This window comes from Nannospalax galili, unplaced genomic scaffold (genome assembly GCF_000622305.1).
Source record: "Nannospalax galili isolate Female #2095 unplaced genomic scaffold, S.galili_v1.0 scaffold888, whole genome shotgun sequence".
NCBI classification, from domain to species: Eukaryota; Metazoa; Chordata; class Mammalia; order Rodentia; family Spalacidae; genus Nannospalax; species Nannospalax galili.
The window spans coordinates 1,428,613-1,446,742 of NW_008357921.1; the positions used below are offsets into that span (position 1 = coordinate 1,428,613).

General features: G+C 47.3%; 1 protein-coding gene across 1 annotated transcript in view; it reads left to right on the plus strand.

Annotated features, from left to right (window-relative positions):
* Positions 1-18,130, plus strand: part of Pitpnm3 (PITPNM family member 3) — a 93,430-nt gene that overhangs the window by 34,583 nt on the left and 40,717 nt on the right. The window contains exon 4 of the mRNA XM_008855654.3: positions 11,362-11,409. Within this exon, the coding sequence (XP_008853876.1) occupies positions 11,362-11,409 (48 nt within the window). The remainder of the gene's footprint in view (positions 1-11,361; positions 11,410-18,130) is intronic.

The window sequence follows — 18,130 nt, forward strand, 5'->3', positions numbered from 1 at the left end:
ACTGAAACAGGATAATAGTGAGGTCAAAGCTAGGCTTGGATATTTTTATAATATTTATTAATTTTTTCATTTACTTATTTTTATTTTATTTGAATCAGTTTTTTGCTTCTATGTATGTAAGTGCATCTGTGTCGTGCAATGTCCATGGCCAAGAAGAGGGTGTCAGATTCCCTGAAACTAGAGTTACAGACAGTTGTTAGCCACCATGTGGGTGATGGAAACCTGGGTCCTCTGCAAAAGGAGCTGGTATTCTTAACCGCTGAGCCATCTCTCAAGTCCCTTAAGATTTATTTTTATTTTTAATTATGTATATATGTGTGTGTCTGTGTATGGGTACACGCATGTGAGTGCAGGTGCCCAAAAAAGCCAGAGGCAGATGTGAATCACCTGATGTGGGTGCTGGGACTCAAACTCAGGTCCCATGGAACAGACCTGACAAACAGAATGTGCTTTTAATCTCTGAGCAACCTGTCCAACCCCTGATTTTCTTAAGCACTTTTTGTCCGTCTTCTACTGGATTATTTGTCGGTTTCTTATTTCTGTGAGGAAGTCCTTCTACTGTGAACTGACTGTTGTTGTGTCAGTTTCTGTTCTTATTGGTGTGGTCCAGGACCTGATGGGAAGCAACTTAAGGAGGAGAATTTATTTTGGCTCATGGTTCAGGGGACACAGCCCTTCATGGTAGGGAAGGCATCACATCTCTTTGGATCAGAAAACAGAAAGGAAAATGCCTGCATATAGCTGCCTTTCTCCTTTTGCCTTTGTGTGTGTGTGTGTGTGTGTGTGTCTGTCTGTCTGTCTGTCGTGTATGCATGTATGTTTACTGTGTGCACATGCATGTGGAAGCCAGAGGTTGACACTGGAGTTCTTCCTCAATCATTTTCTACTTTATGAATTGAGGCAGGGTCTCTCACTTGAACCCAGAAAGCACCCATGCAGCTGATCTGGCTCCACTCACTGAATGCTGGGATTACAAGCTGGCTGCCACGCTCACTCCATTTATGTGAGTGTTGGAGCTCTGAACTCTGGTCCTCACAATTGTGCAGCAAGTGCTTTACCCACTGAGCCATCATCCTACCTTCTCCTTTCCTCCTTTTTATTCAGTCTGGGACTGCAGCCCATGGATGGTGTCACCCACATTCAGAAGGGCTCTTCCCCCCTCAGCTAATCCTCTGAAAACACCCCCACAGAGACCCTCACAGCTCCAAATATATGCCTCACTAATGTCCTAGGCTTTTGTTTTTTAAAAAGCTTTTTGATTCATATATTTTAATTTTATGTATATGAGTGTTTTGCCTGCATGTATGTAAGTGCACCACATGTTATGTAGTGACTGTAGAGATCAGTAGAGGGCGTCAGATCCCCTAGAACTGTAGTTACAGATGATTGTGAGCTGCCATGTAAATGCTGGGAACTGAAGCCAAGTCCTCAGCAAGAGCAGTAAATACTCTTGATCACTGAGCCATCTCTCCAGCCATCCTAGGCTTTCCTTAACCCAGTAAAGTTGACAATCAAAATAATTATCACAGCTAAGTATTTGAAATTTTGCTATTTTGCTGAAATCGTTTATTATCAACCCTAACAGTTTGTCAGTTGATTCTCTTGAGTTTTTAAAAGTGCCATATCATTTAAAAATCTTAACAGTTATATTCTTGCCAATATTTATACCACTTATTTTTCTTTTTAAAATTGCATCTCATAGCTAGCTTAGAATATTGCCTCCATATTTACTCCCATCACCGTACCAGAGTGATCCACTTTCTTTTTAAAGATGTATTTACTTATTTTTATTTATTTGTATGCATGTGTGTCTGCATGAGTTTATGTGCACCATGTCTGTACAGGTGCTGGTGGAGGCCAGAGGAGGGTGTTGGATCCCCTACAGCTGGAGTTGTAGGCAGTTGTGAGCTCCCATGTGGGTGCTGGAAAATTAAACTTGGTCCTCTACAAGAGCAGCTAGTGCTCTTAACCTTTGAGTCATTTCCCCAGTTCTGGGCATCCACTTTTAATGTTCAAAACCATAATTCACAATACAATTATCTCATATATAAAGTACCTAAGTAGTGTTGGCTCTCCACATCAGGCCATAGCAGCAGAGAGGACGGCAGGTTTGTGTTTGATCCTGACTACAATGACTCGTTAGATCTATCACGAGTTTCACCAGTAAATACCACCATTGCCCTTCCTCAAGTTGAAAAATATACCGTCTGGAAATTACGCCTTTTCTCATTTTCCCTGCTATTTATGTCCAGTCCTCCCCATCATTCTTAATCCGTATTGCCAAGGACTTACCAATTTTGATTTTTTTCAAAGAAGTAGCTCTTAGTTTTATTAATCAGCTTTATTGTCAACTGTTTTTCTATTTAATTTATATTAATTAATACTGCTTTGTTTCATTATTTTTTCCCTTCTACTTTCCATGCAAAGCAATTTAAAGAGAAAATAAGTAGAAGACACTCCCAAGGCCTCAGGGTCCTAGCGAGGTGTTAACCTGCCTTATTTTTGGGGGAGGGGGGTTTATTTTGCAAAAGTCAAAATTTGATAATCATTTCCTTAAAGGTGACCCCCAAATTATACAAGTTTCAGTTACCACCTCTACCCAGTCCCTTCACCCATCCCACAGGGTCTGAATAAGGAGTCTTCTCACCCAGTCATGTGCACCTCTCATTTGAATGCAAGCTTGCCAGCGTTGACAATCACGTTCTCATCTGTCTCCAAAGATCTTTGCCTGTGGTCTTCTTGCATACAGTGCATTGGTGCAAGCAGTCTGAGGCAAATGTAGTCCTCATTCCTGTTTGTGGTCTGGGGTTTTCTCTCCTTGGAGCTTTAAGTGTTTCAGTCCTTCCTCCTTGCATTCCAATCACAGTGTTTCCAAGTGAGAGTGACAGGAGTTTGTGATGCTGGGAAGTTACCTTTCATTGCTCCTTCAAAATATTTCATCCCTGTTTGTCCTTTTAATGCATCTCTTAGACAGATGCTAGAATCTTTCTAGCCATCCTGACTTGTCCTTCAAGTCTTAGTTCCTTCTCAGCTCTAAACAACAGCTTGTCGTCTTCCTCATCAGCTCAGAATTTCTGTTCTGCTGGTCAGCATCTGTAGAGTTTAGCTCTTCTTTCTCAGCGACCACCTTTTCATTTTCATATGCTCTGGTTGGTTCTTTTGCCTAAGAACTTGGCATTGATTCATAGAGACCATGGATTCATTCTGTTATCTGAGGTTCTCTTTGGTCTGTTCTATTAAAGTTCAGAGTTTTCTGTCTGTTAGAGATTGGCAAGAACAGAATACATACATACTTAAGGTTGGATTAATTAGCCAAAGACAGTGGCTATCTGATTCCAGTTATCAAAGGAAGCATGCAACTGCTGTGAACACTGTCCAAGTGAAATAACTCTTGCCGAAATTCTATTTTTAAGTCGAGATATAATTCACATGACATAGAACTCACTCTTTCAAAGTCTATAATAAATTGACTGTAATATGTGCAGTTGTGTAGCCATCACTACAGCATTTTATCTTGCCCCAAAGAAACCCCATACCAAGCAGCAGTCACTCCTAGTCATATGAATGAAATCAAACCATATGTGCCCTTTCTTTCCTGTATAATGGTTTTGAGCTATATTAGAACTTCTATGCACCTTGTGACTGCGTGTCACTCTGTTGTGTGGATAGACCACATTCATCAGATGATGGTTATTTTAATTGTTCCCACTTTTTAGCTACTGTGAATGTTCCTGTAAGTACCGTGTGTGTGTGTGTGTGTGTGTGTGTGTGTGTGTGTGTGTGTGTGATCAGCCCTTGTGGTACATTCCTAAGAATTAGGTTTCTGCATAACATGGTAATTTTATGTAACTTTTTAAAGAATTGCCAGGTTCTTCCAAAGCAGCTGTCCCATTTCACATTCTCACCAGCAACATGAAAAGGTTCCAGGTCTTCAGACCCTCACTGATGTTTGTATCCTCTGCCTTTCTGAGTATAGTCTCCTAGTGGGTGGGAAGGAATAGCTCATTGTGGTTTGAATTTTTATTTCCCTAGTGACTAATTATGTTGAGCATTTTTTCATTTGCTTTTCTTTCTGGAGAAATTTCTACTCAAAATCTTTGCCCATTGGTTTGTCTTTCTGTTGTTGAGCTGTTGATCACATGAGGGTTCCTTTCGGTCTTTTACCATTCTGTATGTTGACTGCAGGTTTTTTGAAAGTATCCTTTGTCTGGTTGAGGAAGTTCCCTCCTATTCCTAGCTTGTTGGGGTTTATTATTATTATTATTATTATTATTATTATTATCAAAGGATATTGGATCTTGTTAAATGCCTTTTTATGCATATCTATTGAGATGCTTATGTGCTTTTCATCTTTGAATCTATCAATATGGTATATCTGATTTTTTTATATGTTGAGTAATCTTGTTGAGTTCCCTGACAGGTCTCACCATGTTGCTAACCTTTTATGCTCATGGTTCATAATTTCCAGAATAATTTATATGAAGAGTCTATGAGCTATCCCCTAAGCAATTGTCTATGATCAGGCAGTCCTAAACAAGCAGTGTTAGCATGAACACATTCGCCCCAATGGGAAGAAAGCTGTCAACACCTAGGTATCCCTGATAAACTTTTCTGCCACCTGTTTTCCAAAGAGCACCGCCCCCCAGCTGTTCACCTTAACTCTGGTTTATGACCCTGCATCTAAATACATGGCTTCCAAAGAGTCATCACTGGACCAGTGGCATCAGCATCACTTGGGGACTTGTCAGAAATGTGAGGGATGGAGTTTCACTCAGATTACCAAACCAGTCAAATTCTAGGAGAAGAGCTTAGAAGCTGTCTTAACTAGTCCTCTAAGGGATTCTGATGCATGTTCAAATTTAAGAGTGATTAAAGATTATGATGCTAAGCTGGTCCCGGGATGCACAGCTCCAGTTCCCTCTACTCTGTTTGCTTTGGTCTTTGAGTTTGATATCTTTCTTGCACAGTGTTGGTTTTCCTTTACTATATAGCAGAATTTGGCTTTATGCTCCACTTTGTATTTGTATTGCCTGTTAGTCTGAGTGATGGGATCTGTCTGTTCATTGCAACCTGCTGTCATGTAATTACCAGGGCGGGTTAGGCAACACTGCTGGGCAAGTTGAACAGCTCTTGATTTATTCCTCTTGGGTATTTTCAGCCTCTCAAGGTGTCCTATCCCTCGGAAGTCCATCCTTTCTCACATTTTGGGACAGATATCTTTTCTCAGCACAAGGAGGGGTCAGGGATGGAGCATTGCACTGGTTCAGCTACTGTAGAACCCCAGATATTTGCAAAATTCCACAGCTCTGATGTTTCCTGCCCCTGAGCCTGCTGTCCCTCTCAGCTACCTCCACAGGCCCCAGACCTTCCTCTGAAGAACTAGAATCAGGCTTTCCTCTCTCCTGAGCTGCCTTTCTGGGCATTTGGCCTTTTCAATCACACAAGACTCCATGCTGAGAAGGGTCCACAGTTGATTTTATGCCTTGCTGCGACCATCTTGAAACCCTTAATGATTTTGAATAAGGTGCTCCACACTTGGATTTTGTACTGGGCCTCATCAATTCTATAGCCATCCCCAGTCCTCTCCTTCATGACACTCCACCTTCTACCTTTGTGGGTACTTTGGTTTTGGTTTTCAAAGGACATCCCTTGTTACTTTACATTGCTGCTGAAGATTAATTCATATGGAAGTTATTGATGTCTTTGGAGAGATTTGGGGCAAAGGAATAAGTCTGGATCATGTAGACACTTTGTCATCCTTCTGCAACCCTACTGTGATGCTTCTAAAATAAAGTGCAGTGATATTGTACTGCTATGGAATTGGGAACTAGGTCTTTGCTTCCTGAAGAAAGAATCAGCAATCTCCCCTGCCTGGCACATAAGGCCATCCACAATTTGGTCCTAGCCTTATTCCTCACAATTATGGTTTTCCAGGGTTTGTAAGTTATCTGTTACTATAGCAATCAAACATCCTTAGGCAGCTACCATGAGAACATTATAAAGGGGCATCAGACCATTGCTAAGGCCCAAGATCCCAAGGCTACCTCTGACTCTGATGTTCATGACTCGCAGGCCATTCCTCCTCTTGTCTTCAGTTACTCTGTTCTAGTCCAGTGGCCATGGGTAAGCTTGCTGATACGCAAGCCCACTGGGAGGTCTTCAGCTTCCAGCCTCTGCCCCAATCCTCCTCTGCTTCATCTCCTCTTCTGTGTTCTTCCTCTAGGAGGCTGCCCCGAGAGCCCAGCCTCTTCCTGTCCCTCCTGCCCAATGCAACTTATCTATTCCACACCCACTCACCTTCTTAGAGTTGTGCCTTTCTGGGTGTACACCTTCCTTCCGCTGTCTGTCATGTAAGGCTATCCTGACCCCAAGGCAGTGGATCAGAGGTCGTCATCCATACATCCACTCAAGCATGTTTTACTCTATGTCAGACCCAGTGTTGATCAGTGATGGGGATGTATAGATGACTCAGGAGGAGCCTCAGATTTGATGATTGCCCATCTTCTTACCCATTTGGGGCAGTTACACTTCACTGAGGCAGTTGCTCTAGCAAGAGTTGAGTGAAGTAAGAGGGAGTCAAGAGGGCACGGAGTCAGAGCCGAGGCTGGAGGGATTAAGGAGGCTTTCCTGGGTCAGGACAGACCAAAGAGGACAGCAGGCAGATGGATCAGGAAGTGGAATGATGGAGAGGGAGGTAGGAGAGGCAGAGACGTTTGGGTGAGCACACAGTTCATCTTTTTATCTTTCCTGTTTTCTGAGATAGGGTCTCACTATGTAGCCCAGGTTGACTGTGAACTGTAGATCCTCCTGCCTCCGTTTTCTGAGTACTGGGATTGAAGGTGTATATTGCCACGCCTGGCCTACAGAGTTCATCTTCACTGAGGTTGGGCATGAGCCATTAGGTGGGGAGTAAGAGTGTTGGGGGAGGACCTAGGGAGGAGGTGGGAGAAGAAAGTTGAAGATGGAGGTCTTGAATGTAGGCTGGGGAGTAAGTGGCCCTAGGTCTGTGAAATGGTTTAAGCAGGGCAGCAATGGGCTACTTTGGGAGAGAGAAGCTCATTCCAGAAGGCAATCAAAGGAAGAGCCAAGGACCTATTATAGTTGCCACAGGTTGGGGGATGGGAGGTAATGAACTTGAATCTTGACCTGCAGCTCAGCGGAAGCTCAGTGTTTAGGGAACAGCCTAAACAGGAAGTGTGAGTGGGTTTGTCCTTGCCAGCTTCCTTCCTGAGCTGAGCTACCTGCCCAGACTGAGCCTGCTTAGGGCTCCCAAGGCCTAGGCACAGGACAACATAGGGCAAACATAGGCCTTAGCTGCCCCTGGGGGCTGCGCTGAGATGCCCTGTCAGAACAGCTGGAGAAGTCCCAGGTCCTTTTTCTCTGGGGTCTGAAACCCTTCCCAAGCCTCCACCCAACCTCCTTCTGATGCAGGCTGAGACTTTTCTTGTTTCTCATGTTTATTGAAAACAGTGGTTTATGGTTACACATTTTGCTTCCCTTGCTGGGGGAGCTCATAATCATGGTTTGCTGGAAGAGGGGTAGGAAGAGGAAGTAGATGATCACTCAGGAAGCCATCAATGAAACTCAGAAGTGTCTTCTCTGGGGAGATGCTGTGGCCAGACTCGAGGGTTATGTGAACTTGGGAAAGGTAGAATTCTTGGGGCTCCAGCCTAGCGCATTGATGCTCCTAGCCCCAGCCCTCTCTGCACAGGCATCCTGTGTGCAGGAGCTTCTGTCAGTGCCTGTGCTATAAGCAAGTTCCAGCTGAGGCAAGGCTGTCGGGCCCAGAGGGCCCTAGAAAGCTCCAGGCCAAGTGGGGTCTCATTTAAGCAGTGGCTGAGCCAGCTGCACATTTGGTTAATGGCCGTCGTCCTGGGAACCTTGCTAATCAGGAAGCTGCAGTTTCGAGGCTCAACTGATTCTTCCCTGACTGGCTTTGAGGGAAGATGGACTGGGCCTGGGCTGAGCAGGCAAGGCCAGCCTGCTGCTGCTGAACTGCCCCAACCCTTAATATTGTGAATAGGAGGCGTGGCATGGTGACACACATCTGTAATCCTAGCACACTGGAGGTAGGGGTGGGGTGAAGTGCTGAGGCAGGAGAATATAAGTTCCAGACCAGCCTGGGTTACATAGTGAATACCTCTCTCAAGAAACAAAATGGGAATTTTATAGGGGTAGGAGGAGGCAAGGTAGTTTGAGGAGATGAGAATAGTCAGAATGCATTGTATACGTGTACAACATATCAAAGAACAGAATGGATAAAGAGAAAAACAAAACAGAACCATCCAAAAAAAACCAAAAAGCAGGATCATCCTGCCTACCTCACTCATCAGTCTCATCACTCATCAGTCTCCTGGCCCAGGGTTTGCTGCAGGGAAACCAAGTTTGCAGGCAACAATGGCCAGTCTCAGCACTCCTTGCAAGCAGTCCCTTCTCTGCTCACATCCCACCCACCCTCTGCCTCTGACCAACAGCCTCCTCTGCTTCAGTGATTACCCTTCCCTCCCAGGAAGCCCCAACCTGGAGATCCCAAGAGGGAGGGGCAGAGGGAAGCCTCCATCAGAAGTGGGGTCAGCATCTGCCAAGTGGTTGAGCTCCCCTGAGCCTCTATCTCCTTATCTGTGAGGGGGTCTGCTTTGCACAGGTATAAACTGTAGTGATTTCATGTGTGGGGAACACTAGGTTTTAAGTATCTGTACTCCCAGGTACAGCCTGACCAGTTTGCACAGCCATGGCCATAATCCTGACTGGCTATGAGATCCCAAGGCTTGGTTCTGACCTCTTTACTAACACTCCCTTCTCCTAATCTATGAACAGCCTGTGCATCAGTATCTCAAGGTCATGGGCCTCCTGGCTCCTCTTGCCCAGTAAGCTGCATCTCAAGCCATTAAGCTATTTCCCCCAAGCTCAAAGCTTGGTTTGTGGTAACCAGAGCACTGAATAGGACCAGGACCTCATAAATGGTCCAGGTGTAGAACTGCTGTGGCCTAAGGCGAGGACGAGGTGGTAAATCAGACTGGGTCTGTGTTTCCTTACCGGGCTGTCTTTCCTCCCCAGGGTCTGCCACATAGTAAGTGCCCAAGAAATGCCATGGCATTTTTGTTATAGTCAGGACTGTGACCAGTGTTCCGAAGTACCCCGAGTTTGGGCTTAATTACCTGTTTCCAGTTCTGAATTGTTTTATCTCCACATTTGTGTTTTGTGACTGAAGTCTGACAGACCAGGTACCTGGGACTGGGACTTAGTCACATGTGGTCCTGCTCTGCAGTGCCTCCTAAGATGGGTGCTTGCCTTCCTCAACCCCACCTTGCTGCCCTGTCTCACCCTGCCTTCCTTCCAACAGGAGCTCTGGGCAGAGGTAGAATTGGGGACAGGTGTTCCCACCCTGCTATGTCTCCCTGGGCTGGCAGTGCCACAGAATATTCTGAAGGTGGCTTGGGGAGCAAACCATTTCCCATCCTATCTAGGAAGCCAGTTCTCGCTTCCTAGAGGGTGAGAATTCTTGTCTGTCCTGGATGGAGGTAACAGGTGCATGGGAGGGCAAGCACATCACTCTACTCAGCTCTCTGTCATGGCACAGCATGAGGCCCAGGGGCTGGTGATAGCTAGTGATGGGGGACATGAGGGCTGGTGGGCCCCCAGTGTGTGTGCCAAGTCAGGGAATGAGGAGTCCAAGGCCCCTGAGAGTCAGACTCAAGTGTCCTTGGGTAAGAGAACATACATTTGCATTTGGTAGCCCCAGGTTGGAAAAGTCCTCAGAACAAAGGCAACACTAGAGCAACTTCCCCGACTCTCTGGACCAGGCCTTGGCCTTTCCCTTTGCATTGACTCAGCTAATAATGTAGCTAGGTTTGGGTACACTAGAAACAGCAAGAGCTTGGGATTTCGGAGACATTGCCAACATCACTGCCCCAGTGATATAAATGGCTTAGCTTTTATATTATACCTATTATATTAATATAAATGGGCTTCCTGCCCAGGGCCGCCTTTTTCCACACCTTGCCTTCCCTGGACCTGGCATGCCAAGGGCATGGTGTTCCTGACCTCTTGCAATATCAAGGTCTTTTCTTTTCTTATGGAAGCTTCTTGGGGCCCTAGATGGGGATGGTCTGCCCCTCTCCCTCCCATCCATCATGGCTGACTGAAGTCAGTGCCATAGTGCTCCGAGCAGAAGTGTTCTTGCCCTGTTCTCACCTTGATCCTCATCCCTGTATCACGCACAGGCCCTGGCACTGTGTATGGGAAGTAGAATATGTTTTAGAAGGTGTGGTCTAATTTCTGTGCTAGGTTCCCATTCTGCTGGTGGCAATGCACCTAGGTTCTGTGACTTCAAGTGGTGCCCAGGCATGATGCCTGTCACTGGTCTCTGTGTCTGACACTGGGTTTTGCCTGGTTTCTGTCTGTATCTGGGAGACAGACTAGGATCCGTCCAGGTGACACAAACCATGAAGGCAGTGGTCACAGGCTGTAGAAATGGCTCTGGGATCAGGTGAATGGCATCTTGGATTGCATATGTGGAGTCAGGCATTTTCTGGATGGCACTGCCCTAGCATCCTGTGGAGGTGGGGCAGGAAAGTGAGGAGGTAGCCTCCCTTGGTGCCCTGGAACCCTTCCTCAGAGGATTGGGGTTACTACAGACACATTTTGGGGGACAACTCAGCGTCACTGGTCATGGAGAGTGTGAGGTGTCTGAGAAGTTGTCCACAGAAACGGGTGGGGTGGGAGAACGGTGATGGCAGGAACCACAAATCAAGAACTGAGGAGAAAGCTAGGCACGGTGGCACATGAGTTTAATCTTACCACCAGGAGGCAGAGGCAGATGAATTGCTGTGAGATCTAGGCCAGTCTCGTCTGCATGGTGAGTTCCAGCCCTGTTGAGGATACAGGGAGACCCTGACTCAAAAAGACCAAAACAAAACCAAACAAATGAACAAACATAAAAAAACAAAAACCGAGGAGAGAGGTCTGGGCTGGAGAGAGGCCGCTGTTGCCTGAACACAGTGCCCAGTACTGACTCTCATAAGACAGGGTGCGGAGGGAAGGAAGGCAGCACCTGTCAGCAGCTCCTTCACAAAATGGGAGAGGAGAGGAGCCAGCAAAGATGGCCCCGAGGAGGTCAAGGGCATCTCTGAGAACCCAGCCCAGCACTCTGCAATGATGTTGTGTGGGCTCAGCCCTGAGTTTTACACAAAGGCCAAGAGCTAATTCTGGTAGATAGGGCAGGGTGGGAAACATGGGTGATACTTCTGCCACCTCTGGCTGTACTGCGATATAGGCAGCTGCCAGCAGGTCCTCCAGGAAGCACGGAGTCAGAGCAGAAGAATAGGGATCCAACTGCTCATGTCTCTCTTGTTTCCACAGGAGAAGGAGCCACAGCGTGCACATCCAGCATCCTGCAGGAGAAACAGCGTGAGTTAGCCTGGCCCTATAGAGCCTTTCTTTCCCTTAGATGGGTGAAGCCCCTGGATCTGGTCCCCTCTCATCCTCTCCCCTCAGAGGCCAGAGAGTGGTAGGATCTTCCCAGATCCTCTTTCCTCCAACAGCCAGGCAGAGGCAGAGGGCCTGGGGTCACTCAGCCTGGGATGGGGTTCCCGTCACCCACATTGGTCAGTTCCCATCTCAGAGCCAAAGTGAGAGTGTAAGGCTGATGGTCCTGGTAGGGGATGGGGAAGAACAGACAAGCCCACTGACCACTGAAAGTCTGGTGCCTTTGTCTTCACATGGACAGGGAAGGGGAGGGACTGGGGAGTCAGCCTTCTTGATCCTTTGTGACCCTCATGTTTGAATACCAGCTTGCAGGAGGTCCTATGGTGACTGAGGTAGGAGTGAATGAGGTGGTTCAAGGCTGTGCCCCAGAACACAGTCCTTTTTAAAAAATTACTTTTACTTTCCATTTACTATTATTGTGTATGTCATGTGTGTGTGTAAGTATGGGTACACTATGGAGGTCAGAGGACAACCTGACGTTGGTTCTCTCCTTCCACCATGAGTTCTAGGGATCGAACTTTCATGGCAAGTGCTTTTACCCGCTGAGCCATCTCATTGACCCTGGTCATGGTCTTTAAAATCACTTTACAAAGAGGCCACCTCTGCAGTCTGCAGCCTTGGGGTTGGGTTCTGGATTTGCTGACCTTTTCATTTTTGTGTGTGTCATACCAGCCTCCCAGGATTCCTTATGCCAGTTTTCTTAGCCAGATAGGCACAGGATTGGATGCAGGAAAGATGTGCTAAGATCCCTCCAGTGTACTGGCCAAATCTTCCAAAGACACAGTAGGTAGTGGCTGTGCCTGTAACAGGTCTTGTCTTTGCTGTGAGTGGTATTGACTTCCATATGAGACTTGGGCTGGGGATAAGGCTCAGAACTCCCCTTCCTTCTCCCACCTGCTATTCAGATCATGGGTGCAGCTTTGGGGGCTCAGACCACTCTGCCCACCACCTCTCCAGGTCCCAGCCACAGGCCTTCCTTCAAACCCTCTCCTTCTCTCCTACTAAGCTTCGGTGGAGGGTACAGCCACACCAGCACCCATGACCTGTGATCTAGTCTGAGCAGCTGCACAGGCCTCCAGCATGGTTTTCCTGGTTCCTGAACAGTCAAAGTTGCCGCTGTGCAAGAGGAGGGACGGGGACAGGAAGAAAGGGGAGTTCAAATTGTACCTGTATGATTTTAATTTATTTACAGTATAGAGATGACTTAGTGATGACAGACAGACTAAGGCCATTAACAGAAAAACTGGCTACAAACTTTGTAGCTTTTGTAGGGAAGGAGGGCAGTGGAACAGCTCAAGACTGGTGGTTTGAATAACATCAGGGGGCTCTGGCTCTTTTGGTCTCCAGTTGTCTGGCACTTGGCCTGTTAGCCAGAATAAGTGGGCTGGGTTGGATTGGAAAGGTATGTTTATGGGCAAGTTTGGTTTCTATAGGAAGGAAGTAGTCAGTGAAGGAGGGCTGGCCTCTCCCTAACCAGGAAGGCCCCCAAAATAATCAACCATCAGGAGATAAAGAAGCAATATAAATACTCAGGGAAGGAAAATAGACTATTCATGTTGGACTTTCTTATTGTTATTTATTTATTTTGGAGACAGAGTCTCATTGTATAGCCCAGACTGACCCCTAACTTTTGGCAATCCTTCTGCCTCAGCCTCCCAAGTGCTGGGATTACAGGTATATGTCACTATGCCTTGCTATTACTGGGTTTTCATCAGCAACTTGGAAATGAAAGCTAACCACCTGCCATAGGCTGTCTCCAGGAGGCCAACTGCAGGTGCCTTTCCCATGCCACCCCCCAACAGAATTGGATTGACAGGATGCTGTGTCTCCTGTGCTACACTGAAAAAAAAATGCATTTGAGTAGCGGCATAGTCTTTTATATTGTGGTTATACATTTTGGTCAAAATTATATTGCTGAAAGCTGTCATCACATCCTGCTCCTTGAGGATATTTTACGTAGGAAGAAATAACAGTTGATGTGCGGAAGAGTTTTAGAGCCATAAGCACTGTGTCTTGGAGGCTGTCTGGGTTAAGCCTACCCAAATCTAAACCCGGCAGGGAGGAAACCTACCCTTTTTGTGATGGTGAATGTCTTCACATGAGAGCATTGCTTTTCACATAATTCTATAATTATGTCCTGCCTACAAGTTTTGGCATTAAAATTATTTTTCTTTTATGAGATGATGGTGGTAATTGATGGTAATTTGTTTGTTTACTTTTAATCTAAAATAAAAGTTTGTGGCCTGAATTTAAAAAGTTTACCCACACCTTAATTTAGAATATTTCCCACTGACAGTGCACGTTTATGCATTTTCTTTATTGACTTATTTCCACTGGGTGTTTGAAAGCACTCTGAAAACAAGATATTAATCTGGGCCAGAAATTAAACCCTCTACCCCCTGGGACTTTGGTGTAAAGTCTGGGCCTTCAAGGAAGGTCTAGGTGTGAAGCTCAGTGTTTCTATTTAGTTACTGAGATTCTTTGGGCAAGATGCTTAGCATCTCTGAGCATACATATATAGTTGTGGAAAGATGGCCACACTCTCTGCTTCCCAGAGCTGCTGAGGGTATTGGAGAGCACCCTCATGGTTCTGTAGCAGGTGCATAGGAAGTGATTTGCAGCTCTCACTTACAACTGGCATATAGGTAAGCCTTGACAACCGGAACTCCTGAGGCAGATGTGAGGGGTGCACCTTGTCATTTTGTGGAGTGGATCCTGTGGCTGCCTTAGTTACCAAGGTAAAGTACCATGTGATGTGTCCCTCACAGGGTCATGTAAAGAAGGCTTGCTCTTCAGCTGGAGGGTCCACTCACTGAGAAGTAATAGATTAATAATTAGATGGTTTTATATTCACAACTAGACATTGGGAGGTGGGACCTGGTAGAGAGAGTAGGTTCCTGGGGTCATGTTCTTGGGGGATATCTTGTTCCTAGCTCCTTCCTTTGCCTCTCTGCTTCCTGGCTGCCTCAAGATGAACAGCTTTGCTCCTTCACAGCCTTCCACCATGAGGTTCACTACATCCCAGACATAACTGAGCCTACTGAAAGTAGAATGAAACCTGAGCCAAAACAAATCCTTCTCTGTGGCATTTGTTCACAGTGATGAAAGAGCTAACTAGTGTGAGGGCTGGACCTTATTCTTGCTGGCTCTGGAGCTCATGTGTTCAGCACTCCTTCCTCTTTTGTGGCTTCCACAAAGCCCCCACCTTCATCTGCCATTGGACAGATGGCTGGAGGCCCATGGTCACTTATGTTATTTGGAACCAGATGGGAAGAAGCACAGGAAACACTTGTGTAGGGGGACCAGGTGAGGATCAGAGACTGGGGAGGCAGGGGCTCTGAGGTGCCTCCCTCCAGCTTCCTGTGCAGTATAGGCCTCTGTCTGGGGCCCAGCCTTCTGTCTGTCTACATGGAGTTCCTCTGGATCAGTCATTCTAGGTGCTTCTACTGCTGCCTCTGTTTCCTATCTCCTGGCCTCCTTTGTTCATCTCTTTGTGTTTCTGCCTGTTCACACTACCCCACCCCCACCCCATCACAGGGACATTTGGAGGTACTTCCTACATGCCTGAGTGGGGCCCCTGGATGTGGGTCCTGAGGGACTGTGCCATCTACCTACCCAAGCTCACTTCTCTGTTCTCTGCAGAGAGCAAGGTACCATTCGTCACAAATCCAAGCCTGAAATCTAGGCTCCTTTTAGACTTCCTTCCTCTTCACCTCTGTCCTGATTCCCACCCCAGGGCAGCACACTGCCTCTTGCAGAGCTCAGGCTTGAGCCCCCATCTCTTATGGAAAGCCACAGCCTTCTCTTGTGGCCTCCCTGCTGGCCTTTAGGCCTCCAGTGTCTCCCCTACTTTTGTCATTCTTAGCCAAGTGGCAGGGGGGCCTTTGCAGGAAGTCTGGGCCTCCGAGCCATGTTTGCCTTGCTCATTCACTGTCTGGTGCCTCCCACCCCTGTCTGCCTACCTTTTCCTTTCATCAGTGTTCCCCTCCATTATGATCTGGATATAAATTGTGTGCGTGCGCACAATTCCCCTTCTTTTCTAGAGTATGATCTCTACAGCACACACAGCTAATGGGGGAGTCTGAGATTCTACCCATCCCTTTAGAGGGACAGAGGCAGCTTCCTACCTAGCAGACGGCAGCAAGGATGCAGATCCCTGGGGACCCTCCCCTCACTTCCCCCTTCATGGCTGCTGAGACTGGGCAGCATGCTAAATACAGGGAGCCAGCCTGTCCTTGCTGTGACCAGCCTGTACTTTCAGAGCGGGTAGGGCAGGGTTTGTCAGCTTTGTGGGGTAGGAAGTCCCCTGTGCCTACTCATACCTCTCACAGGTGTCATGGGAGAAGATGGGACATGCCCCCAGAAACCTACTCTATCACTTTGGCCTCAGCAGTTGCTGGGGCTCAGAAGAGCTTCAACCATGACCAGTGGGTCACAATGAGAAAACAAACATGGCCCAGGACAGATGACTTGTAAGGAGGTGGCTAGTCAGCTCTCTCTACTCCGCCATCCCCAGACCTTGCCTGTGCCTGACCAATTTGGAGCCAAGTTCCCTCTTTTTCTGCAGTTTCTCCTCAGTTACCCAGGTACCTGGGGAAGTACCCCACCCCTCTGCCACACAGGTACTTCCTCAAGAGATAGTTTTATTTTAACTTGTCAACTCTCCAAATCACTCCTTTGGGTCCAGTCTGTGCACAGGATGGAGACATGAGGACATCTGAAGCACACTCTACCTGGCAGGGGCCAAGTCTACCATAGGAAGGCTAACCTGCTGAGGCCCTCAGCGTTGGACCTGGCCTACATGGCACCCAAAAGCATGCTGGCTTTCTCAAGGGCTAGTGCTGGAATCTGCTACACCTGGCCCAGGTGTGGGAAGCCTGCCTACAGCCAGGTCTGTACATTAGAGAAGGGTACCATGTGGGTCTCTGAACCTTACCTGGTCCCCAGACTAGAACCTGGCCATGGTCCATATTGAGCCCTAGTTCTGGTCCCAGACTAACCATGTATCTTCATCCTTACCCTAGCCTCCATTAGAGCCACCTGCAGAGGCCAATGTATCCCTGGTTGGGTTTGAACTTCAGCTCCTGGCTCTGGCCTGAGTTTAGATCCTCAGCTCAGACAGGGAAGATGAGGATGGCTTGGCATCACCCTCTCTGCTGGTAGACAAGGTTGATCACTCACTCTACTGCCCAGGGTCAGTGACCGGAGGGCAGTTTCCTTTCCTGCATACCCTCAGACTATGGTCCATGTGGTATGACACACCCCAAACACAGTGCAGGAAGCCCCTTGCCCACAGCTGGCCTCCCCTCCTCCGCCTGGTAACTGGTATCTTTTCTTGGCCTGTGTGGGCAGCTTGCTGAGCACAGCTGCAGACAGGCTATATTTAGCCGGCTTTAATGAGCTCAGGGTGGCAGACGTCCGCCTTGGGAGCATTTTCCTTGCATGCACGCGTATGCTTGTGCCTGGCATGTTTCCTTCCTTAGTGTGCATGCATGAGCATATGTCCCTTGCCCCTCTGAGTGTGCACTAGCAGCATGTGGCAGTGCACTGGCATGTTCATTTACCTGGGGATAACATGTGCTATGTGCATGAATGTAAGCCTATCTGTGTAGCATCTGTATTGTGCTGGGGACACATGCAGTTTCTGATGCTTGTGGTATAGGATGGATGGGAACAAATCATTAGTTCATTCGCTTGTTTGTTGAAAAAAATATTTAATGAGCATCTTTATTAGTCAGGGCTGTGACAATCTCTGGGGATAAAACAAAGCAGAGCCAAATGAACACAGTCTACTTTTTAAGGATTTTATAGTCTGGGAGATGAAGGAGCTAATCATAAAATAACTATAAAACTACAAGTGTGGGCTGGAGAAATGGCTGACAACCTGAGTTTGATCCCTGAAATTATCATGTTAGAAGGAGAGAACCAACTCCAACAAGTTGTCCTCTTATCTCTACATGTGCAACACACACACACACACACACACACACACACACACACACACACACTGCAATGATTTATCTTATGAGAGTGGTCCATGATGCTGTGTTCGATAGGGAAGGAGAAGGAAGCCTCCCTCCCCAAGGAGAAAGAAACATGGATATGTCTATGGTAAATTTTGGGCTGCAGGGGGCAGTATGAGAAGTCCAGGTGCAGAGGTACAAGGGCTCAGTGGTGAGAGTGAAAAGGGGATATTTGCCAACAGTCTGGAGGAGAGGGGGACAAAGAGAGAGTGGGCAGACTTGGGGCTGTGGGCAGACTGCTGTCGGCTAGGAAGTGTGAAACCAGAAAGATGGGCTGGAGGATGTGGTGAGTTTTCTGAAGAGATGTAAACTGTAGCCTGGGACTTAATCAAAGGCCTAGCAGACAGAGGCTCACAGGCCATAGCAGGAGGAAGGCCTTGTAAAGGGGCATAATTCACAGGTGACAAGTTGGCACCCCTGGGGTGGCTTCCTGCAGAGTTCCTGGAAGGAAGGGCATCCCCTCTCCTCAGTTCTCCTGTACTGCTTTCCATGACCCAACTCCATCAGAAACCAGGGGTCTTCCACTTCAGGGGCAAGGCTGAGGGGCATGTGGCTCAGGAGGGCAAAGGAGGCCACCCAGTGCAGACTACCGACCCAGTATGGATGCTCTGTAAGCCAGC